The following is a 24,895-nucleotide window of genomic DNA, read 5'->3' on the forward strand; positions in this document are numbered from 1 at the left end:
TTCAGTATGCCATCTTGATTCAAAATTGCATTCTCACTAGTTCCCAAGGGGGGGCACTATAGTTTTCCAGTTCTGACAAAATGGAAAACTGCTGTGATTGGAATGCATTTTCTGGTTTGTTAGCTTGCTGAAGTTAGGGAAGAGCTAATGGACCGCAGGTACGATTCACAGTCTTATTAATATCTTATTTACCTGATATGTGATTGTCCTAATGTGGTCCCTGTACCAGCCTTTCCCAACCTGCTGCCTTCCAGTTGTTCTTGGACTACAACCCGCCCCGTACTTGACTGCCAGCCATGGTTGCTGGGGCCGATGGTAGATGTAGTGTAACAATATCAGGAGGGCGTCAGGTTGGAGAAGGCTGCAACAGCCCATAGAGAATTGAGAGAAAAACCGTCTGACTTTGTATCAGGCAACTTCCTGTGTTCTTATTTACAGCCAAGAAACAGCACAAACAAAACAGAGCAACAGTGAAATTAGCAGAAGATTGTAGTATCAATTCATTCAGGTAAATTCCTGTAAAAATACAAGTCTTTTTATACCTAGAGATTCCATATGTCCAGAATTTCCCAGACATAGCTGGTATTCAGTCCGGGGAAATCTGGAGATATGGCAGCCCATGTCGGCAGTGTGGATTTTGGTGAATTTCATAAAAAAAAGCTGAAAAGCTTGTGGTTGTTTTTTTTAAGATTTTGTAAAGAAAGCTCAACAACTTTGCCAAAAAACCCTCAACAACCCTAACTAAAGGATTAAAGTGAAGTGATTTATTCCATGATAGTCATAACTCAAAATAGAATCAATGAAATTAATGGACATGGTTAATGTTGAGCCATCAATTTTAATGGGTCTACTCTGAGTAAATCTTAGTTGGATACAGCCCTTGGTAAGAGGTAACTGACATCTCTGAGGAGGGTGTTCCAGAGGTGAGGTATTTTCACCAAGAAAGCCCTATTCCTGGTTGTCACCTGCTTGACCTACCAAGGTGGGGCAAGTCAGCTGAGGATCTGAGTAAACAGACAGGGCTGCTGGAGGACGATGGTCCTTGAGCTATGCTTGTCCCAGGCCATTGAAAGCATGATAGGGCAAAATGAGTTCTTTGAATTGCTCCTGGCACTGAGTAAATGGAGGATGACTCAATTTGCTCCTGCAGAGGAGTGTTATTCCATTGACTGCCGTGCTTTTCATCGCTGTGAGCAGGGCACCTGGGCTGAATCACAACAGGCTTTGTGCAAAACTGGAACTTTTCCATGTGGCCGTCTCCAAAACCACCAGCCTCGCATCTTCTCTCCCCTAGAAATGTGTCGTAATTAAAGAAAACATCATCATTTTCAGTTCCCCCACCGCCGCTAGCTGAGGAGGCTGACCAAATGGAGCAGGGGAACACCGGACACGACAGCAACACCTCATAACTTTTTGCCTCACAGCGCATGACTGGGGGAGAGAGGAAGAGATGTGGATTTGTTGCTCTGAGCTGTTCTAGACTGCCTTGGCCGAAATATTGTGTCCAGATCATGGGAAGCAGGGAGACCATTGTCCTCTAGCCTTCCTTGGAGCACTGTGTTCTGGGCGCTGCAGTTGAAGAAGAAAATCAACAAAGTCGAAAGTGCCCAGAGGAGGGCAAGGGAGATGGTGAGGAGCCTGGAGACCAAGCCCTAAAATGAAAGGTTGGAGGAGTTGGGTATGTTGTTTAGCCTGGAGAAGACGAAAGGGTGATGTGATAGTCATCTACGTGGCAGATAAGACTGTCAGTGGCTACCAGACATGAAAGCTATGCTCTCCCTGAATGGTCAGAGGCAGTAAAGGTTCTGAATACCAATTGATGGAAACCACAGGAAGGAAAAGTGTTCTTGTGCTCAGATCCTGCTTAAGGATTTCACTCAGGGTGGTTGCTGTGAGAACAGGATGCCTGGACTAAATGGGTCGCTAGCCCGATCCAGTGGTTTGTATTATGTTCAAATATTTGAAGGGCTGTCACATAAAGGAAACAAAATTTATTTTCAGCAGGGGTAGGGAGCCTCTGTCTTATGGGCCAACTTTGGCCCACCAGGCCATTTCCGGAAAATCACTCCCCCCGTCTGATGTCTGACGTCTGATGCAGCATCAGGAGTGAGGCCAGTCCTGGCATTGCTCCAAAGGATCATTTCATGGAATTGTAGAGTTGGAAGGGACCGACCACAAGAGTTATCTAGTCCAGTCCTCTGTAATACAGGAATCCTTTGCCCAACGTGGGACTCGAACCCACAACCCTGAGATTCAGAGTCTCATGCTCTACTGACTGAGCTATTCTGGATCACAGAGGGGTTCACACTGAACCCCCTCCATTTTAGACTCTTTAGCAAGACTCCTCGATGGCACGTCTAGCGTGCCTCCAAAGACGCTTGTTGCCTGATGTCATTGTGATGTCATGTGATTGACAGGCGGGTGGCCTCCACTCACTTTTTATATCTAGACCATGCCTGCCAAGGAAAAAGGGTTCCCTACCCCTGCTCTAGAAGGCAGGATTCTAACACGTGGGTTCAAATGACAAGAAACGGGATTTTGAGTAAACACTAACTTCTTGCTGGAAGGACCTGTTTCACAGTGTCCAGGCATAGGCAAACTCGGCCCTCCAGATGTTTTGGGACTACAACTCCCACCATCCCTGACCACTGGTCCTGTTAGCTAGGGATGATGGGAGGTGTAGTCCCAAAACATCTGGAGGGCCGGGTTTGCCTATGCCTGATGGAAGACTCTCCTTATGCAGAAGCTGTCCCAGTTTCTGATTTTATCCTGGAATATCCCACTTTTCCTTAGTATTTCCCTATTTTCACTGGAGAAATGCTGGAGGCTATGCCACCAATCTTAGCACGAAAGAGGGTCTGTAGGAAAGGAGGTGGTCTTTCGGATATTTGGGGCCCGAGTTGTCCCACCAAGGCTGACGAGCAGACTTTGACTAGCCAAGCTCACCTTATTTATATACGAGAACAATCAAAGACTGGGGGAGATTTGTGGATTATATGAAATGTTATTGTACACAAATAAACTCATTAGTAGGATTAATTTAAACCAAACAGTTAAAATTAATGCGAAAGAATAGCCAGGGAGTAATTAATAATTGGAGTAATGAAGTCCCAAAACCACTGAAAGATAAGTGGAGTAATGAAGAAGTACCATTACAATTTTTAAAATAAATATAAGAAACCGCAAAAGGAGTGATGAAAAGTAAAAATATACATATCTGTTATAAAATATTAGATTGTATTTTTGTCAAAATATTTTTGAAAAACTGAAATATACTTATATATTTATATGAAAAGAACAGTCAGGGAGGTTTGCTTCAGCACTGCCCCTATATATAGACATGTGGGTTTTTACAGGTTTGGCTACGGTGTTTTGAAGTGCGTAATCCCGTTCTGGATTATTTTATTTTATTTTGGGTGTTTCGGCATCTGAAATGCGTAATGTCACGTGATCGCAGGTCTCTCAGTCTTCCAAGCGGTGTCCTATGATATCTTTCGAGCTATCCAATGAAGGGGCTAATGTTATGTCTAACGACGTTACTTTTCCTTCCTTCTTTAAATCAGTTATCTGGGTGGTGGTGGTGAGATGACAAGTATTGCTAGCAAACCGAGCAGCGATTTTTTTAAAAAAAGGGAAGGGGGGGATTGCAGACACTCCTTGAAGAGAGGTTGAAAAAATAAAATGTGTCTCGGGAAGCTGAGCTAGATAATGTGGCAGCCGATGTAGGGAGAGAGCTGGATGGCATCTATTAAAGATGCTGTTGGTATAGAATGTCAGGGACCGGTATTGTACTGGGAGATCAGCCATTGTATCCTTTTGTAACTCGGGAGGTTCCTGCGATTATCTGCGGAACATACTGTGAAATCTGTCTGCCAACCGATCCCTGACTTAGCTGCAGGGTGGAATTGTAGCAGGCCAGCCTGAAGAGTGATCCCCGGAGAACTTGTTTCTTTTTTGGGGGGCGTTGCTTTGGCTGTGGGAAGAAGTGTCGGAAGTGTCAATATTTACCCATACCTCCCTTATTTTGACTGCACAGGCCCGGAGCACGGACAACATTGATACAACGGGAGAGGGTCAAGTCCGCTCGCTGGGGAATGCAAGCAGTAACGTCAAGGGGAAGCCAACCAAGAGGTAAAATCGAGAGAGAGAAAGAGAAAGAGAAAGAGAGAGAGAGAGAGAGAGAGAGAGATGAAAACAGGCCCATGGCTGTGTCGCATTGCAGGACTGTACGTTCAACCCCCAGGACTGAGAGGCAGCGTACGGTCGCCAACTTTCTGAACTCGCCCCTGCAGCCTCTAAAACAGGCTTCCTCAAACTCGGCCCTCCAGATGTTTTGAGACTACAGTTCCCATCATCCCTGACCACTGGTCCTGCTAACTAGGGATCATGGGAGTTGTAGGCCAAAAACATCTGGGGGGCCGAGTTTGCCTATGCCTGGTGGAAGACTCTCTCTTGTTAGAAATTCTTATGCAGAAGCTGTCCCAGTTTCTGATTTTATCCCGGAATATCCCACTTTTCCTTAGTATTTCCCTATTTTTACTGGAGAAATCATGGGAGTTGTAGGCCGAAACATCTGAAGGGCCGAGTTTGAGGAAGCCTGCTCTAAAAGGTGTGGCCGTTTGATCTGCAGGCGCCATTTTTTTATTTCTCTGCTGTGAAAAGCTTCGCCTGCTCTTACCCCCATCCTGCAGATATAACATAGGGCAAAGAGACGACGGTCTTGTTTTGAGTGAGTGCCCACCCACAATTTAATTTGAGAGGGGATGTATGGTTGGTTGCTGGCTTCAGCCACCCCTGCTGCAAGTTTCTTCCCCTCTCGAGCCACGTTCAGCATCGCTGCTAGAAAGCAATGCTAGTAGCAGCGATGCTGGACATGGCTTGAGAGGAAGAAGTATGAGGATGCAGGCCGAACGGCTCTAAGGGCAGACCCACAGCGTAGATTTAATGCCCAAAAGAATCCTGGGAACTGTAGTTTGTGAAGGGAGCGGCAGGCCCGTGAGAGGGAAATGATAGTTCCCCAAGAGTTGTCGGGAGGAGTCTACATGTACAGTGGTACCTCGGGTTACATACGCTTCAGGTTACAGACTCCGCTAACCCAGAAATAGTGCTTCAGGTTAAGAACTTTGCTTCAGGATGAGAACAGAAATTGTGCTCCGGCGGCATGGGGGCAGCAGGAGGCCCCATTAGCTAAAGTGGTGCTTCAGGTTAAGAACAGTTTCAGGTTAAGTACAGACCTCCAGAGCGAATTAAGTACTTAACCCGAGGTACCACTATACTGTAAGTGTGCATGGCGCAGATCTGGGCTGAGAGTGCCTGACGTAAGCAAGCTAAAGGAATTAGGATGACAGGGAAAAGGCCTGCAGAGAGAGGGCTTGAGGCAAGGCAGGGAACAAGTGTAGGATTTGGGGAGAGGAAGATGCATGGGCTTCCATAGGAATGTTTAGCAGACTTCCTCAAACTCGGCCCTCCAGATGTTTTTGGCCTACAACTCCCATGATCCCTAGCTAGCAGGACTAGTGGTCAGGGATGACAGAAATTGTAGTCTCAAAACATCTGAAGGGCCAAGTTTGAGGAAGCCTGGTTTATGGGGTGGGGTGGCGGCAAAGCAAAACACCAAAAGTTGGGAGCAGGCTAGTTTCTGTCATACAAAAATGAGAAGAATTGCGTGTGTACATTTTATCTGAGATTCTACAAATGCTAGGAACTTAGGCTGCGTATGCACGATACTCTTTAAAACACATTAGAAGTGCCTTCTTTCCTGCAAAGGCCCACAATTCTTTGGGGGCGGGCGGGAGGGAATGTGCTTTGAGTGTGCTTTAAAGGTACAGTGTATATGCAGCCTTATGCTTTTTTTAAAAAGCAAGCAAGCTGGGAATCTTAGGATTCTAGTTCATCTAGGGCAGGGTGGGGAGGAAAATCCCTCTCCCCGCCCCCTGCGATGGACACCCATGGGAGGGAGGTTGGGCTCAGAAGGAGGGTGCTTTTTAGTATTTTACCTAAGGCTTGGAACTCAAGAGTTAGCACACATAGCAACATAACTCATTCCCTTACGTAGACCTACTGTATTTTTTGCTCTATAAGACGCACTTCCCCCTCCTAAAAAGTAAGGGGAAATGTGTGTACGTCTTAGGGAGCGAATGCAGGTTGCACGGCTATCCCTGAAGCCGTGGAGAGGTGCTGCGCAGAGAGGGAGAGAATATATTAAACTAGGTGCGTCTTGTGGTCAGGTGCGTCTTAGAGAGCCAGTGGTCTTAGAGAGCCAGTGTGGTGTAGTGGTTCAGAGCGGTGGACTCGTAATCTGGTGAACCGGGTTCGATTTCCCACTCCTCCACATGCAGCTGCTGGGTGACCTTGGGCCAGTCACACTTCTCTTCAGTCTCTCAGCCCCACTCACCTCACAGAGTGTTTGTTGTGGGGGAGGAAAGGAAAGGAGAATGTTAGCCGCTTTGAGACTCCTTAAGGCAGTGATAAAGCGGGATATCAAATCCAAACTCTTATTATGGAGCGAAAAATACGGTATCTCTCTTTCCCTGCAGACTTTCCATCACACGAGGCCACTTCCCCAAGCTGACCGAATGTGCTCATTTCCACTACGAAGCTCTTGACTTTGGACATATTGAGGTACGTTTGCCACCCTGCTCTCTTCGCAGGGCTTGGGAGAATGAGGAAATGTTACCTTGGGCACCTGAGTCCCTATGGTAGGCTGGGAAGGGAAGTGGCAGGACAGGTGGATATTTCTGCCTCCCCACTGCTGCAGGGGGCACTTAAATTTTCTCTCTCCCCACAGCTGCAGCTTGCACCTGAGCAGAATGAGAATCTCAGTCACTTGGAGGAGGGAGAGGTGCTGTTTGATGTGCAGGTCACCTGCCAGGTAAGGGGCGGGGAAGGGGAGTCAACTGGCAAAACCTGTTGGATTTGGTTGGATTTGCTTCTTATATTCTTGAGTCGAGTTGTCAGCTGACTAGGTAACTGGCAGCTGTTCACCCATCAGTACATTATTTTATACTGCGCACATTATTTTATACTGTAGTTAAATTGGAAATAATTTAAAGCTTAAAAAATAGTTCAGATAAAAAAAATTAACAATTTAACTTGACAGTTTGAATTATTTCAAAGCCAATTACTTTTTAAAAGATTCCAAATTGTTTCTAATCTAACCAAGGTTTATACCTGCCCTAGCACACTTTCAGCCAGATCCAGTGCAGAGGGAGATCTTGTTTTGTGCAGTGGGTTTAAGCATGCTAAACTGGATGGGATTGGCTTGTTAGGTAGGCATAATGCTTGTTCCCAGGGAATTCTGGGAATTGTAGCTCTTTGAGGAGGGGGTGTTAGGGGTTTCGGATAAATTCTTCATTCCCTAGTGTACTACGATTACCAGGAATCATTGTTAATTGACTGCTAAATTGGTATAAAACAGGTTTAGGTTTGTAGGGGAGACAGTGTTCTGTGTGTCTTGTTTGATGATACTGAGGGAAAGGCCTAGTTTCCTTTAAATGTTAGATAATCTGGCCACCCATTCTGCAATCTGAAGTTGTGCTGTGCTTCCACTTTAATTATGTGCTGCGTGTTTTGTTTCAGTTGAATTATGTAATTGTATGTAATTGTCGTTTCTTAATTGTGAACCACCCTGGGATATATTTGTATGAAGGCTTGTATGAGTTCTGCCAACCTGGAATATTCCCGTTCTGTAGTCCTGCTCAGCCAACCAAATCTGCTGGACCAGGTGAAAGGCCTGGCTAGTCCAGCATCCTGTTCTCACAGATGCCTGTGAGAAGCTCTCAATCAGGACCTCAGTGTGACCTCACTCTTCCCACCCTTGATTCCCTGCAGCTGGGACTCAGGCATAATCCCTCTGATGCTGGAAGGAGAACATAGCCATCGTGCATATTAGCTGTAGACAACGATACGATAATCTTTATTGTCATTGTCCCATACAGAACAACGAAATTGAAAAAAATCTACATCGGACATTCAAAAACCAACAAGCCTGTTATTCCAGCTATCCCAGCCTGGTTAACCCCCTAAAAACTCTGATACCCCATAACTGAATACAATATACTCACAAAGAGACTACCTTACACTGTATTTAAAACCAAAATCGCATTTGGATAGAAAGTGTTTCTCAGGCGGCTAGTCCTAGTCTTTATAACCCTGTACCTTCTTCCAGAAGGCAGAAGCTGAAAGAGATCCTGCACTATCTCTGCAAGCTTTCTTATGGCACCCAATTATCGTCTTCCTTGCATTTGTCTAATCCTCTTTTACAACCATCCTCATTTTTGGCCATCATTGCCTCCCATGGGAGCAAATTTCAGCCTTTAACTGCAATCTATGTGAGGAAGGGCTTTTGATGCCTGTCCTGAACCTTCCAACTTTCAGCTTCATTGGATGCCCTCGAGTCTCTAGTGTTATGAGAAAGGGAGAAGAACTTTTCTCTATGTACTTTCTCCATGCCATTCATGCACTTCTCTCATGCCACCTTTTTGTTTGTTTGTTAAATTTTTATTTATTTATTTATTAAAAACGGTTTATTGAATTGCGGTAACAAAAACCAAACAATATCACAAGAAAAAAAAGGAAAAATAACAAATTACACAAAAGAAAAATAAATAAAAAGAACACACCAAAAAAATACATAAAACATAGTCTTCCCTCCAACCATGTTTGACCTCCTTCCCTTCATCTTCTTTTATTCGTATTACTTTGTCTTTGTTCCACTTCCATCTATTTCCTCAATATTTCTACCCTGTCAACTTTATTCATTGCATATTGAAATATTTATCCCAGAGCAATGTTTCTTTATGTACTCCTTTACACAATCTCATTCTTCAATTAATTTTTGATCTGTTTGTCCTCTTATCGCTGCCGTATTGCCTTTTCTCTAGGCCAAAAAAATCCGAAACTCTGCAACCTTTCCTCACAAGGGACTTGCTCCAATTCCCTTGACCATTTTGACTGTCCTTCTCCCAAAAGTTTTTCCAACTCTAGAATATCCTTTTTGAGGCCAGGCAACCAGAAGTGTACACAGTACAGTGGTACCTCAGGTTAAGTACTTAATTCGTTCTGGAGGTCCATTCTTAACCTGAAACTGTTGTTAACCTGAAGCACCACTTTAGCTAATGGGGCCACCGCACGATTTCTGTTCTCATCCTGAAGCAAAGTTCTTAGCCCGAGGTACTATTTCTGGGTTAGTGTCTGAAGCGTCTGTAACCTGAAGCGTCTGTAACCCGAGGTTCCACTGTATTCCAAACGCAGCCACGCCATAGAACTGTATAATGGCGTTATGATAGTGGCAATTTTGTTCTCAGTTCCTTTCCTAATCCCTAGCATGGACTTTGCCTTTTTATTTTTTTTTTACAACTGCCACATGCTGCATCAGCATCCTGATGCATGTCTGGGATGTTATCTGTGTGTTTGGATTATGTCCATGGGCCTTGGTTTCTGCTGTGTTCATTGAACTTTTGGTACAGAAACCAGGGCAGTTCCAGGTTTGAGGGGTCCCTCAGCAAACAAAGTTTGGGAGACCCATCCTTGTCAGGCTTACTTGCTGTGGCTGGCGCTGCAGGAAGTTGCAGCAATCATCACTGGCAACTGAGTCTGGGAGCCAGCATTTAAATTTCCCACAATGCCTCCTTCCTCCGTGGGTTTACCTGGCGGCAGGGGCAGGCGGCAGCAGCAGCCACAGCAATGCTCCCTTCAGAGATGGAACAGCTGGATCTGAGAACCACCATTAAAATTTCCCACACTGCCCCTGATGTAGCAGCGCTGTGAGGCATTGTGGGGAATTTTAAATGAGTGTCTCTAGCCGTCTGGCACTGATAAAAGCACTGGGGATGGGTGGTAATGGTTTATAAAGGCCCAGGACAAGTGTTAATGATGATCCCTTCCTGGCATTGACCAAACAGCTGCTCAAGGGATGATTTGTGGTAATGCTGGGCTTGGATGGGCCTTGCAAATGCAATTCAAACATTCTCTCTCTCTCTCTCTCTCTCTCTCTCTCTCTCTCACACACACACACACACACACACACAAATATTGACCCTGGATTTGCTCAACAGCTGTCTACCTCCCTCTTGGTTCTGAATTCATAGTAGGTTAAATATATTTATTAAGCCAACTAAAGGTATTGGCCGTATATGGATTTTTAAACGTTTCTTAGGGGTCAACCTTCTGCTTTTTTGTTTCTCGGTTTTTGCCTTTCTCCCTGCAGGGAAAGAGCTGGCAGGTGCACCGCAGTTACGAGGAATTCCGTACCCTGGATGCCCACCTCCACTGCTGCATCTTCGACAGGCGCTTCTCTCAGCTCCCCGAATTGCCGCCCCTCAGCCACATGCGGGCCCACCCTGAGGTGATTGTCTGGGAGACATTTTGAGTGGTGTGTGGGGAGTGTTTTGAGGAGGGTGTGACTATATGCGGCTTGGCTTCTGGCATGCATAGGCAAGGGTTACACCAAACACAGGAATCTTGCATGTCCCCTTCCCCACACCACATCTGGAAACAAAAGAATTCCAAGTACTGATTAGTATATAAGTTGTCCAGGGAATTCACACTGCCTATGGAGACTGGACATCTTTCTCAGTCTTAGTCTACCCTGACTTACAGGCCTGGCCCAAGACATTTTGCTGCCTGAGGCGAAGAGCAAGGTGGTCACTCTCCCTGATAGCACAGTTGGTAGAGCATGCGACTCTTCATCTCAGGGACATGGGTTTGAGCGCCACGTTGGGCAAAAGATTCCTGCATTTCAGGTGGTTGGATTAGATGATCCTTGTGGCCCCTTCCAAGTGGTTAGAGTGTTGCACAGGGCCTGGGAGATCAGGGTTCAAATCCCCACTCAGCCATGAAACTCACTGGGTGACCTTGAACCAGCTACTGCCTCTTGGGCTAACCTTCCCTGCAAGGTTGTTGTGAGGATAAAATTGTGAAGTGCATTCCACCTTGCTATGGAAATCCAGTGGAACCTTGGTTCACGAATGGCTTACTTGCCAAACAAATCGGCTCCTGAACGCCGCAAACCCTGAAGTAAGTGTTGCGGTTTGTGAAGGTTTTCAGAAGCCGAATGCCCAACTCGGCTTCCGCTTGAGTGCAGGAAGCTCCTACAGCCAATCGGAAGCCTTGGTTTTCAAACGGTTTCGGGAGTCGAAAGGACTCCTGGAACGGATTAAGTTTGAGAACCAAGGTACCACTGTAAATGTAATAACAAATAATGAAATTTAATGCTATCCGATACCGAGGGCTACCAGTCTTTTAATTCCAAGAAACTACCCCCACCATACCTAATAGGTGGGGGACCTGCTGCAAGTTACTGTGTCATAAGCACTCTGCACATGCTCAGAGACAGCATTGCCAAAGACTTCCAGACTTTGGTGCTTCCTAAGTGCCCATCACCATACCATCTCTTCTCAAGTAGTTGTCGGCTTCCGTTGACACTGAATCAGGGAGCTGATATGCCAGTGACACCTTATATTTTATCTCTCCTTTGCCAGCTGCTGGTGCCCATGCTTTCACAGTACCTGGAGAAGCTGTCAGCCATTGTGGACAGCAACATCAACTGTGGACCAGTCCTCACCTGGATGGAGGTGAGGAACAGTGAGGGTAGCTGTGGTGGTGGATGATGCAGCTATATCATTTGCAAGCTGAAATATGCTTTGTGTATTTCTTTTAATTTCTCATATAGGATCTGATGAAGCACTGTGCAATATAATTGTGTGTGTGTTTTAAGCAGATAAATACAAGTCTTAAACAATATATGTGAAATGCCTGAGACATTTGGAATGTTCTGCAGAAAAGTTAAGTAGGTAATATTACTACACAGAGTAAACCACTGACGCTGCCAGGGTGCTAGAAATGTTAATCTTGCTTTCAAGGGCTCCACAGATACCCATTTCTGCCTGTTGCGGAAATCTAGCAGAAAATGAGATGGAAGCCCCATGTGAATGGTGTGACCTGGTTACTGCATGCTGGGATTAGGGATGTAAGGAGGTAACGATTTTCATCCAGTCCTGGGTCCGTCACAATCAGTGCTGTTTCTGTTCCGCTACAGTTGGTCTTCCGCTAAAACCTACGCTATTCATCTTGCTATCCGCTGCGGCTGAAACGTGCGTAATTAAATAAAGCAATTGATTTCAGCGGAAGGGAAATGACAAAAGCATTTCAGCAAACAGTATAGCGATTTACGTAACATTTGCAGACTAGAAGTACAACAGTACAGTACTGAATGCTGCTTGCATTTGCTCGTGTGATTTCTGTTCCTGACCTCTGAGGAACATGCAAAGTGTGGGAATTTTTGCTCTTATTTCAGTTTCTGATGGCATTCTCTAACACCTGTATCTCCGGATGACACCCACAGAACATTCCAAGGCTTCATCCACTTCACTTGTATTCTCCCCCTCCCCTTTATTTCAGATTGATAACCATGGCAACCGACTGCTGGTCAATGAGGAAGCTTCTATCAATGTTCCTGCCATTGCAGCTGCCCATGTGGTAAAACGCTACACGGCGCAGGCATCTGATGAGCTCTCCTTTGAGGTGAGCCCTACTTTGTAGTGCATGTTACTTCTGGGTGGCTTTTATCTTGTGGGTAGACCTGCAATGTAATACCTTTTCAATCTCTCTTCCCAGCTAGGGTGCTGCTTGGGAGCACAGAGAGTTGCTCTCCCCCAGGGAAGCTTTTTTAAAACTGATTTTTTTTTCTTTGGGGGGGGGGGGTAAAACCATGACAGCTTCCAGGTATACAACAGTCACAGACAAACTAGCATGGGTTGTGTTCAGCTGACTCAGAATAGACTCACTGAAGTCAATGGGATTACGTTCATCATCTCCATTAATTTCAGTGGGCCTACCCTGACTAACGTTCCATGCCATGAATTTAAAACCAGAAAGAAACAATAATCAACAAAACAGCTGTCTTTTTATTTCCTAAAAATATTTACAGCCCCCCCCCACTGTGGTTTCCAAATCTTTGAAGAACTCTTTTCACATTGACTTGTCTGCCAAGGAACACTCCGTATCTGCGTGGAGTCTCTTACACACCGCAAAGGATTCTGGGGCAAAACCTTGGGTGCCATCTTGTTTCCTCTACCTTGCTAGGGCCTCAATGTCATCTTGTGTGAACCAAGTGCACCTCAGGGCATGCCTAGGGCCCATCTGTGTTAGCACATTCCAAGGAATGTCCTGTCGTGGTGGGGGATAACTTTTTCTTGCTGATCTTCTGAGGAACCCCAGGGATTCCCTGTGGACAAACATCAGCTGCTGTTTGCCAGCATATATCAATTCTGCACGTTTTCTCTTTGTTTCACAAATGGGACTCAGTGGGACTTTCTTCTGGGTAGACATGTATAAAAGATTGATAAAATGTGATAATATATATGAGGTACTTCAGAAAAAGCACAATTTAAAATGTAACTACTAAAGGTTGTGTCCAGTGTGAGTCCTACTCAGCTCATTGAAATTAATGGACATGGTGAACTTAGGTCCATTAATTCCAGTGGGTCTATTCTAAGTGGAACTTAGTTGGAGGCAACCCTACATATATTAATCACCTTCATATGAAGTACACACCTTTGTAACCCAGACTCTGGCAGACTGAAACAAGTCCCGTAGAGGCTCTGCAAGAGTAGACCTACCAAAATCATTGAGTCTACTCTGAGGTACTTAAATCTAGTAGATTCAGTGGATCTGCTTTTAAGCACGGTTAACATTGGAGATTGCCCACCATGGTCCATGCACTAACATAGGATTGTTGTTGTTTTGTTAATTTGTTTGGCACAGGTTGGAGACATCATCTCTGTGATTGATATGCCCCCCAAGGAGGACAGGAGCTGGTGGCGGGGAAAGCATGGATTCCAGGTTGGGATTCAGGAAGGAAGACACATTGCATTAGGAGAGATATGTTGAAGCATAGGATCAGCACTATGTCTTAGATGGCCACATTGTATTAAAGAGAAATTTGGATGGGTGGGTGGGAGTGAATGAAAGTGTGTGTGTGTGTGTGTGTGTGACTGGACAGGGGTATGAGTGTGTGCCTGTGTGTGGTGGCTTAGGCCCCACCCATTTTTTTCTTGGCTTGCACCCCGACTGGGGTGGAGATGTCCCCCACCTCGATTTAAACAAGTGAGCTGAAATAGTGGCAGGCTTTCAGAGAATTGGACTCCAGCTCCCATCAGCCCTAGCCAGCATGGCCAGCGATCGGGGATGATGGGAGCTGTAGTCCAGCAACATCTGGTGTATCATAGTGCCACTCTCCTGTCTTTCTGAAGAGACGTCATTTGGGTATATGTAGGCTGCAATGTATCAGCTGACGAGCTTTTTCTGGCACCGGTTCACTGTTAATTTTCTGCTCAGCTCCATTTTATCACCACGCCCATTTTTTTTTAAAAAACTTATATTTTAGTTTGCTCCAAAATGCCCTTTCACGAATTTTCTTAAAATATCTGCACAATTCTGCTTTTTTAAAAAAAATAATAATCAGATATTCCTTTCCAAACGAATACAAATGCCTTTTCGGTCAGTATCATTTTAGCACCCTGTTAATTTGGCAGAGAGGCCTCTTGCAATTTGGCTTGAGAGAAACCTGACTCTCAGTAGCTTGCTTCAGTCAGCCCCACTCCCTCCATCACAATTCCAGGCACCTAGTGTGGCAAGTGCATGAAATTAGCCATCGTCACCTGTCTTGACAGTTTTATGCCTATACTAGTTAATCCATAACCAGTATAGATGAATTGATTGCATCAGAATTTTTGTTAATGGCCTGTTTGCCGCATTCACTTGTGGTGGGCATAAATAACTGAGGTAGGGTTTAACAAGTTCCTAAGCCAGGGGAGGGACGCGGGTGGTGCTGTGGGTAAAACCTCAGCACCTAGGGCTTGCCGATCGCATGGTCGGCGGTTCGAATCCCCACGGCGGGGTGAGCTCCCGTCTTTCGGTCCCAGCTCCTGCCCACCTAGCAGTTCGAAAGCACCCCTAAAGTGCAAGTAGATAAATAGGTACCGCTTTCTAGCGGGAAGGTAAACATCGTTTCAGTGTGCTGCGCTGGTGCCGGCTCGCCAGAGCAGCTTCGTCACGCTGGCCATGTGACCCGGAAGTGTCTCCGGACAGCGCTGGCCCCCGGCCTCTTAAGTGAGATGGGCGCACAACCCTAGAGTCGGACACGACTGGCCCGTACGGACAGGGGTACCTTTACCAGGGGAAGGCCTGGTTGCTTTTCTTAAGGAGGAATATTTTGCTTTGTCAGTACGTTGAACTCTTCCTTGCCTGCCTCTTTCCAGGTGGGGTTCTTCCCCAGCGAGTGTGTGGAGCTGTTCTCAGAGCGCCCCAGCCCAGGACTCAAAACAGGTGAGCACATCCTCCTTGACTTGCTGTGTTCTACCACATATGCTGATTATCCTAGATTCCGCTTACTGCAGAAACATAATGACCCCTATTTCCAGCAAATACATTTTCAGTCACTTCAGATATTTATTGGTATTACTGGAAACAACCCTGGAACACTTGTGTCTTTCTGTGTGCAGGAGGGTAACGCTGTGCTCTTTCAGATGCCTAGCTCTTTCATGACACCTAAAATTAGCCGCCCGAGGCGACTGCCTCACTGTGCCTAATGTTAGGACCGGCTCTGCACAAATGTTCCAGAAGCTGTGCGCGTGCTCTGATTCTCCAGTCTAGCTCTCCTTTTTATTGTACCAGAGCTAAGGGGGGTTGTATAATTTTTCCTGTCATGGAAATGCTGTGACATGTTAGGCTAAGCAAAAGCAACTGGCCCAGGGCCACCCAGGCAGCTGCATGGCCTGGGGATTTGAACCTGGGTCTCCACAGTCTAAGACCAACATCCATCACACTGACTATCCAAATCAATCAAACTATGCAAGTGCAAAAATGGGCATAAATTATGCAAAACAAATGCAAATTTGTTTAATTTGCATAACGTATCTGGGTTACAGTCGTAAGTTGTTTGGAACACTTGGCTGACAAGAGCTGGGCAGTGTGTGTCTATAGCAGACTTTATTAATTTGGTGCCCTGAAGGTGTTTTGGACTACAACTCCCATCATCCTCAGCCAACTGATCACCCCATATGTTGATTCACTTTTTTTTTTGCATGTTATCTTTTAATATGCACAATTTGGTAAACAGTTTTACTTTGTATATACATTTTTGCAAGCAATTTCCCCTTAACACAGTGGTTCTCAAAGGGTGTGGGAAATGTGGCAGGAAGATTTGAGGTCCATCAAAGAAACATTGAAACATTTCAGTTTAGTATAGTATAGTATCTTTTTTATTTTTAGAATATGGATAGATACCTTTTCAAAATGAGAGCAAGAACATCAAGTGGCAAAAGAGAACAATCCTAGTTGTGATCTATTTGTTTTCCAATGTATTTCCTATCAATAAAAAAATTGGTGTGCTGCAAGCAAAGTTTTAGGTGTGGCCTAGAGAAAAAGAATTTGAGAACCTTTAGCAGAATGCCGTTTGTATACTGTTTTCACAAATGTATGCACTTCTGGACATTGTTTGGTTGGAGAACCACATCACAAAATTTGGAGAAGTGTGGATTTCGACGGAGGTTTCGGTTCGTGTTTGGGGAGCGTGAATTTAATGCAGACCAAACAAATTTATCCCCCATTCCTAGTCTGGTGTTACTGTTTGTGTCCTTCTGCTTCTTATTATTTCTTATTTCCATTCATGGATGGTTTACTATCCAAAGATCTCAAAGCAGTTTATAGTAGATAAAATTACATAAATAATAAATGATGTCAAATGATTTACATAAAAATAAAGCATACACATAAATAATATCAATACTCATAAAGTCAGAGAATACTACGAGGCAGTATAATGTAAACTTTCGACCAACATAACACATATTATTCATAAACACTCACCCAATTTCACCTGCCATCTATTTCACACAGCCACTACAACCATTGACTTCCTCAACCATGATCTCTATCAACCATCATTTCTCTGCAGTTAGACTCCCCTCACCTTCATCTCCTGTGTTAGCTTTCCCCATTAGGATGTGAGTTGGGTTACTGTGTGAAGCTTTCAAAAATAAGAGGCAATTCATTTTATTTTGTACCGAGTTTTTTTGGCGGGCAGCCTAGAAATCTATCAGGGCAGCTCTCAAAAGTAGGCCGCAGCCGAGAAATGGCACAGCATACGATGGCGAGTAGCCCTGGCGAAGACATTGACTCACAAGTTAAGAGTGCTAAAGGGATGGGAAATGCCCCAGGCGACTAAATGACAAGGACTGGAAGTGGGGGAGAGGGGAGGTTTATGGCAGCCATTTTGTATGTCCAAAAAAATTACTTCATCTTCCCCTCATGCCCTTGTGCTGTTCTGATTTGATGTGTTTGCTTCAGGCATTGTGGTGGTTTGAAAAGAGATGGCATTTATGTAAGATTGTCACCAGCCCTAGAAAATAACTCTGTTTGAATGAGGTGAAGTGTGGGACAGCAACTTATGCCAGTAGCTTTGAGCTACCGAATTCTTAATCTTTCCTGGCCTTTCATGCTCTGTGTGTCTTCCTGTGCAGATGCAGAAGGGATGAGCTGTGGCATCCCCGGGCCCCCAGGCCTCCTCTCTCCAACCTCAGGTGAGACACGGCCCAATGTGGCCTGCTCAGCACCCCCTAAGCTAGCCTTCTTGCCCCTGGTGTCCTTCTGCCAATGTCCAGTGTCCAGTCTGTCAGATTCTGGATGTGGAATCAGAAGAAGGCACCATCTTGTCCTTCGCCTCAGGCAGCTGAACATCTTGGACCAACCCAGACTTAAGCATAAAGTAAAGGTAAAGGGACCCCTGACCATTAGGTCCAGTCGTGGCCGACTCTGGGGTTGCGGTGCTCATCTCGCTTTATTGGCTGAGGGAGCTGGCGTACAGCTTCCGGGTCACGTGGCCAGCATGACTAAGCCGCTTCTGGCAAATCAGAGCAGCGCATGGAAACGCTGTTTACCTTCCCGCTGGAGTGGTACCTATTTATCTACTTGCACTTTGACATGCTTTCGAACTGCTAGGTGGGCAGGAGCTGGGACCAAACAACGGGAGCTCACCCCGTCGCGGGGATTCGAACCGCCGATCTTCTGATCGGCAAGTCCTAGGCTCTGTGGTTTAACCCACAGCGCCACCCGCGTCCCTTAGACTTAAGCATACATTACATTAAATTCATTCTTGAATCTGCACGCATGAATGTGTTTTAAATAGCAACTTTAGGAGACCCCAGTCTGGGCTGAGATCATGGCATAGGTGGCTGTATGCTTCAGCTCCCCCCCCCTGTGTTCTGCGTTCTTGACGAAAGTCCTTGCCAAGATTGCCCTCTCTCCTGGAAGAAAAAGTATTGTGGCAAATGGGGGGTGGCTGTGGTTCTCTAGATGGTGTTTTGCCGCAGCTCCAGCATCCCTGACTATTGGCCATGCTGGCTGGGGGCTGATGGGAGCCCATAGTCCAGCAGCACCCGGTGGGCTCTCTGGCGGTGTATTGGCTGCAATACCATCTTCCTGCAGCAAGCAGCAGCTTGGGGAGGGTGATTTTCTTTGGGATTATCACACGTTTGCCATCCCTGCATGGAAGTAGCATCTTTGCTGTCTTCTTGGGCGTTATGATGCAGCCCGCATGCAGTGGCTGTCCTGCAGTGGCTTGGAGAAGGGCCTCAACCCTCTCTCTCTCATTCTGTTCCAGTGTCCAAGAAGCATGGCAAGCTCATTGGGTTCCTTCGCACCTTTATGAAGTCCAGGCCCAGCAAGCAGCGCCTGAAGCAGCGTGGGATCCTCCGAGAGAGGGTGTTTGGCTGCGATTTGGGCGAACACCTCAAGAACTCAGGCAATGATGGTAATTTTGCCCACAGATCCTTCCTGTTACCGATAGTGCAGCCTCATCTGCTAGTAGGAAAACAACACACAGTCCATTTTATCTCAGCAATAACAACCCTGTCAGGTTGGTTAGGCTGAGAGAGAGTGAATGGTCCAAGATCACCCAGTGAGCTTCATGGCTAAGTGGTCTGCCAGGCCGTAGTCCAACACTCTAACTGCCACACCACACTTGGCTCTCCTCTGCAGCGTTGGAAGGGGTGGAAGTGGCCTGTATGGCTGAGGGTTCTCCTCAAACTACGTCAGGACTCCTGGCTTGATTTCTGTCCCTAGTATGTCCACCAACTGAAGAGCATTCTGTGGGATGGGTTTTAACGGGCAGGAGAGGATATATGAATTGCCATTTACCCTTCCAGGTGCCCACATGTGTGGGCTGAACAGAGCTAAGAGGAGGGGAAGTGACATCACACAGAGCCCTCTCTAGCTATTGTATTTCTATGGTCTGAGTATCTGCCCACCCATACAGTTCTGTGGACTTAGCCCCTTCTCATGCTAACTAGCAAAAATATGCATCTGTTAGGTTTGGTTGCTAATTTTCCACTCATTCTTCACTAGACATATGCTCAGATCAATCATGCTGCCAACATTAAAAGATTTTTTGCAGCTTTGTGGCTTACCACTTTCATTTCCCTGGTCCTTTATGAGTGCTTGTGGCCAGAGCTCAACCTCTATGAGAAAAAATAAAATAAACCAATTTAACATGTTGACCCACGGGGACAACTAGCCATCGCACTGGCCCTACCTTATGTGATTGTTGTAAGGATGATTGTTATGTTGTTATTAGATACGCTCCTTGTTGTTATGCCAGTCCCCCAGGTACTACGGTCCTGCTCTGATTTCATCGAGAAGCATGGCATTGTCGATGGCATCTACCGTCTCTCTGGAGTCTCCTCCAACATCCAACGGTTGCGGTGAGCCCTGGTCAGGAGGAGCAGGGGTTGTGGGCCGGGTCCTCGTTTAGCACAGAAAGTCCTAGAGGCAAAGGTGGGGTTTAACAACCAAATTAGACGGGATATGACGGCCACATCTATCTTACTCCCAAATGAAGGAGGGTCTTTCCTGTACATGAAAAGGAGCATATGGAGGAGGAGGAGGAGGAGGAGGAGGAGGAGGAGGAGGAGGAAGGAAGTGAACTCTGTGCCTTGTGGCACAGGAGCCGAGACTGGTAGTTCGGGCAAAGTTCCGCCCCAAACAGGAAGTGGTTCACCACATGGGACAGCTGCATACAAGAGGGACAGGGAAATATTTTTCAGCCTGGTGTCTGTAGCGCCTCATAGGCAACTTTCCATGGACTTTAGGTCAGTGGTGGGCAGGGCAAGTTGCGAAAGTGGGCGGAGCAAACCTTTGCAGATTAGGCTGCATTCCAGCCATGCAAAAGTCTGCTTCCTATGCACACACACCTTTCTCCATCCAGGAAAGCAATTGTTACCACAGCTCAAGGATACATTCCAACCATAAAGAGACCCAGAGGCCCTGGTCAAAATAAAAAATTCCTTCCAGTAGCACCTTAAAGACCAACTAAGTTAGTTCTTGGTATGAGCTTTCGTGTGCATGCACACTTCTTCAGATACACTGAAATAGAAGTTGCCAGATCCTTCTATATAGTGAGAAGGTGGGGAGGGGTGTTACTCAGAAGGATGGTGGGAATGGGAGATAGGCAGATAGCTGGGAGAGCCTGTTGACGACTCTTAACGACTGTAATAGGTCTTACAGGAAAAGGCAAGGGGTGGGAAGGTCAGAAATGGTTTAGTTATGTATAGTGAGATAAGAATCCAATGTCTTTGTTAAGCCCAGGTCTTTTCATGGTTTTAAGTTTGGTAATGAGTTGTAATTCAGCAGCTTCTCTTTCCAGTCTATTTCTGAAATTCCTTTGTAGTAAAACAGCTACTTTGAGATCTTGTATAGAATGCCCTGGGAGATTGAAGTGTTCTCCTACTGGTTTCTCTGTTCTGTGATTCTTGATGTCAGATTTATGTCCGTTTATTCTTTGGCGTAAGGTTTGGCCTGTTTGTCCAATATAGAGAGCTGAAGGACACTGTTGGCATTTGATGGCATACACAATGTTAGACGATGAGCAATTAAATAGTCCCGAGATGGTATGTGTGATGTTGTTGGGGCCAGTAATGGTGTTGTCCGGGTGTATGTGGCAGCAAAGTTGGCATCTGGGTTTATTGCAGGCTCTGGTGCCAGTGTCTGTGTTAAGTCTGGTTGTAGTATTATTGTGGGTTAGGAGTTGTTTAAGATTGGGTGGCTGTCTGTAGGCAATGAAAGGTCTTCTTCCCAGAGCTTGAGAAAGAGAACTGTCATTGTCCAGGAGAGGTTGTAGATCTCTGATGATGCGTTGTACTGTTTTAACTTGGGAGCTGTATGTGATGACTAGAGGTGTTCTGTTATTTTCTTTTTTGGGTCTGTCTTGCAGCAAGTTCTCTCTGGGTATCAGTCTGGCTCTGTTGATCTGTTGTCTAACTTCATCTGCTGGGTATTTTAGTTCTGAGAAGGTTTGCTGTAGATCCCTTAGGTGAGAGTCTCTGTCTGTAGAATTGGAACAGATGCGGCTGTAACGTAGTGCCTGGCTATATACAATGGACTGTTTGGTATGTTTGGGATGGTAGCTAGAGGCATGTAGATATGTTTGTCGGTCAGTTGGTTTGCGGTATAAGGTGGTGTCTATGCGCCCATCCTGTATTTTTATAGTAGTGTCCAAAAAATGTATTTCTTGCATAGATTGATTCATTGTAAGGTTGATTGTGGGGTGAAAATCATTAAATTTCTGGTGAAAGGTGTCCAGGGTCTGTTGACCATGTGTCCAGATGATAAAAATATCATCAATGTATCGCAGGTACAAGAGAGGTTTGAGTGGGTAGGAGTTCAGGAAACGTTGTTCTAAATCTGCCATGAAGATGTTGGCATACTGTGGGGCCATGCGGGTGCCCATTGCTGTGCCGCTGATCTGAAGAAACAGGTCATCACCGAATTTGAAGTTGTTGTGGGTAAGGACAAATTGGCAGAGTTTGGTGGCAAGGTCCGCTGTGGTTTTATCTGATATGGTGTTCCTTATGGCTTGTAAACCATCGTTGTGTGGGATGTTGGTGTACAGAGATTCCACATCCATAGTAGCTAGTATAGTGTTGTTGGGAAGATTATTTAAAGATTGTATTTTCCTCAGAAAATCTGTGGTGTCACGTACATAGCTGGGAGCATTGATGGCATATGGTTTCAGAACAGAGTCCATATAACCGGAGACACCCACTGTAACAGTGCCAATACCTGAAATGATGGGGCGTCCTGGATTTCCTGGTTTGTGTATTTTGGGTAGAAGATAGAAAGTTCCTGGTCGAGGTTCTGTTGGTGTGTTGGTGAGGATCTGTTCTTGGATGTGTGGGGGTAGCTCCTTAACAATCTTGTTTAGTTCTTTCTTGTATTCTTGTGTGGGGTCTGAGTCCAATTTTGTGTAAAAGGCGGTATTGGAAAGTTGTTTGTGAGCCTCCTGAATGTAGTCAGTTTTGTTCATGATGACGACAGCTCCACCTTTGTCTGCTTCTTTAATTATAATGTCTGGGTTGTTTCTGAGATTATTTATGGCTCTCCTTTCAGCATGGTTTAGATTTTGTTGTAAGTGATGGTGTTTTCTGGTCACATCTGTTTGGATTCTGATCTACAAGATCTCAAAGTAGCTGTTTTACTACAAAGGAATTTCAGAAATAGACTGGAAAGAGAAGCTGCTGAATTACAACTCATTACCAAACTTAAAACCATGAAAAGACCTGGGCTTAACAAAGACATTGGATTCTTATCTCACTATACATAACTAAACCATTTCTGACCTTCCCACCCCTTGCCTTTTCCTGTAAGACCTATTACAGTCGTTAAGAGTCGTCAACAGGCTCTCCCAGCTATCTGCCTATCTCCCATTCCCACCATCCTTCTGAGTAACACCCCTCCCCACCTTCTCACTATATAGAAGGATCTGGCAACTTCTATTTCAGTGTATCTGAAGAAGTGTGCATGCACACGAAAGCTCATACCAAGAACTAACTTAGTTGGTCTTTAAGGTGCTACTGGAAGGAATTTTTTATTTTGACTATGGCAGACCAACACGGCTACCTATCTACTACTGGAACCAGAGGCCCTGGGTCTCTCATCGCTGGCATATGGAGTCAAGGGTTCCCAGTCTAGCCTTACTCAGCCTTGACACAGTGTCCCATCAATTTATGATGTTTACTCCTAGCGCTTTATGTGCTACTTGTAATGTTTCATATAGATAGATAGATAGATATAGTGTAATTACCATTCTGAGAATTCAACGTTTTCCATATGATTTCTTTTTGAGGTTCCTAGTTGTTTTACCCATGCATGCTATACAGAGATATTTATTTAATCCCACTACTTAATATATGGAATTCTTATTGATTAGTAGAAGCAGCAGTAACATCATTAGGTGTTTTGAATGCGGGATTTTAATTGTCTTGCATTGATTCCTTTCTGTTGGGATTTCTGAATGGCTGGAAGATTTCGGTTGAAATAGAAATAAAATAAATCAGTGCCGCGATCCTGGTTTTGGAACTGGGAGAAAAGTTTAAAGCAACAGAGAGCATTGTGATAAGGCAAGGAACAAAGGTTTTAGTCCTCTCCCCTACCCGCTTCTTTTCATGTATAGAATAGAGTCACCCCTTTGGGCAGACATGCAGAAAGCTGCCTCGTCACATCATGTTTGGCCCTAAGTAGGCCAAGCGAAAGGTTGCCTGGCTGTGGGTCACTGTGCAATTTGTACTGCTTTGTGTAATTTCTCTCTTCCCGCGGCTTCCTATCTCCTCCAGGCACGAGTTTGACAGTGAGCGAGTGCCCGAGCTCTCCAGGGACGTCTACTTACAAGACATCCACTCTGTCAGCTCTCTTTGCAAGCTGTACTTCCGGGAGTTGCCAAACCCGCTGCTCACCTACCAACTCTACAACAAGTTTGCTGTGAGTCTTGCAGACCGCCGGGAGAAGTCTCCCACCCACTCAGCTTTCGGTCACTGCTGCCGCCTCTACCATTCCTCAGCTACCCCTTTAAGAAATCATAGAGTTGGAGTGGTTTATGTAGACCGTCTAATCTAACCCCTGCTCAATGCTGGAAATCCAGAGAGCTAGAAATTCAGAACTAGAGTGTCCACAACAGACGGCTGCACAGCCACTGTTCTGAATATATTTGAGATAGCTACCACCCATTCTCGTTACAAGGTAGCAGAATGAAATCCAAGGTGGGTGCAGGCAGGCTTTGGACCACATCTGAAATGACCTTGCCTCTCATATGCATCCGCCACACCACATTCGGGAGGGGAGTCCAGAGCAGGACTCTGAGCTGCCTGTGTACATCATTCTGTTAATAAGTTGCTTTGAGCAATGTAGTCCTCATGGCAATGCATGAACATACAGTGGTACCTCGGGTTACAGACGCTTCAGGTTACAGACACTTCAGGTTACAGACTCCGCTAACCCAGAAATAGTACCTCGGGTTAAGAACTTTGCTTCAGGATAAGAACAGAAATCGTGGGGTGGCGGCACAGCGGCAGCGGGAGGCCCCATTAGCTAAAGTGGTGCTTCAGGTTAAGAACAGTTTCAGGTTAAGAACAGACCTCTGGAACGAATTAAGTACTTAACCAGAGGTACCACTGTACAGCGGAACCTCAGTTTTCGAATGCAATCTGTTCCAGAAGACGGTTCGACTTCTGAAATGTTTGAAAACTGAAGCCTGCATTTCCAGAAGCATTTACGTCCGGAAAACTCAATAGGGAAGCTGCGTGGCACATTTAGCTTCCGAAAAGTGTTCAAAAACGGAAGCATTTACTTCCAGGTTTTCAGCGTTCAAAAGCCAAAACCTTCGACTTCTGAGACGCTTGAAAACTGAGGTTCCACTGTACTAGAAACAGTAAAGTGAGCACAACTTGTGTCAATGACCCCTCCCCTTTCCCCTGCCAGATCCATCACCTGCCCTGTGTGCCAGGTGAGTTTCTGTGGGCGTCCCAGTGTCTCAGAAACGCCAGCTGTTGTGTGCTCAAACTGTCAA

General features: G+C 45.6%; 1 protein-coding gene across 2 annotated transcripts in view; it reads left to right on the plus strand.

Annotated features, from left to right (window-relative positions):
- The window catches only part of ARHGAP33 (Rho GTPase activating protein 33), a 51,406-nt gene that overhangs the window by 9,837 nt on the left and 16,674 nt on the right, over window positions 1-24,895 (plus strand). For both annotated transcript variants that reach the window (XM_083512284.1, XM_083512285.1), the window contains exons 2-13: window positions 4,037-4,131; window positions 6,537-6,621; window positions 6,788-6,871; window positions 10,208-10,345; window positions 11,481-11,573; window positions 12,400-12,522; window positions 13,765-13,842; window positions 15,261-15,327; window positions 17,523-17,582; window positions 18,662-18,811; window positions 19,658-19,760; window positions 23,667-23,811. In XM_083512284.1, the coding sequence (XP_083368410.1) occupies window positions 4,037-4,131; window positions 6,537-6,621; window positions 6,788-6,871; window positions 10,208-10,345; window positions 11,481-11,573; window positions 12,400-12,522; window positions 13,765-13,842; window positions 15,261-15,327; window positions 17,523-17,582; window positions 18,662-18,811; window positions 19,658-19,760; window positions 23,667-23,811 (1,221 nt within the window). The remainder of the gene's footprint in view (window positions 1-4,036; window positions 4,132-6,536; window positions 6,622-6,787; window positions 6,872-10,207; window positions 10,346-11,480; window positions 11,574-12,399; window positions 12,523-13,764; window positions 13,843-15,260; window positions 15,328-17,522; window positions 17,583-18,661; window positions 18,812-19,657; window positions 19,761-23,666; window positions 23,812-24,895) is intronic.

This window comes from Podarcis liolepis, assembly GCF_965112155.1.
Source record: "Podarcis liolepis genome assembly, chromosome: 7".
NCBI classification, from domain to species: domain Eukaryota; kingdom Metazoa; phylum Chordata; class Lepidosauria; order Squamata; family Lacertidae; genus Podarcis; species Podarcis liolepis.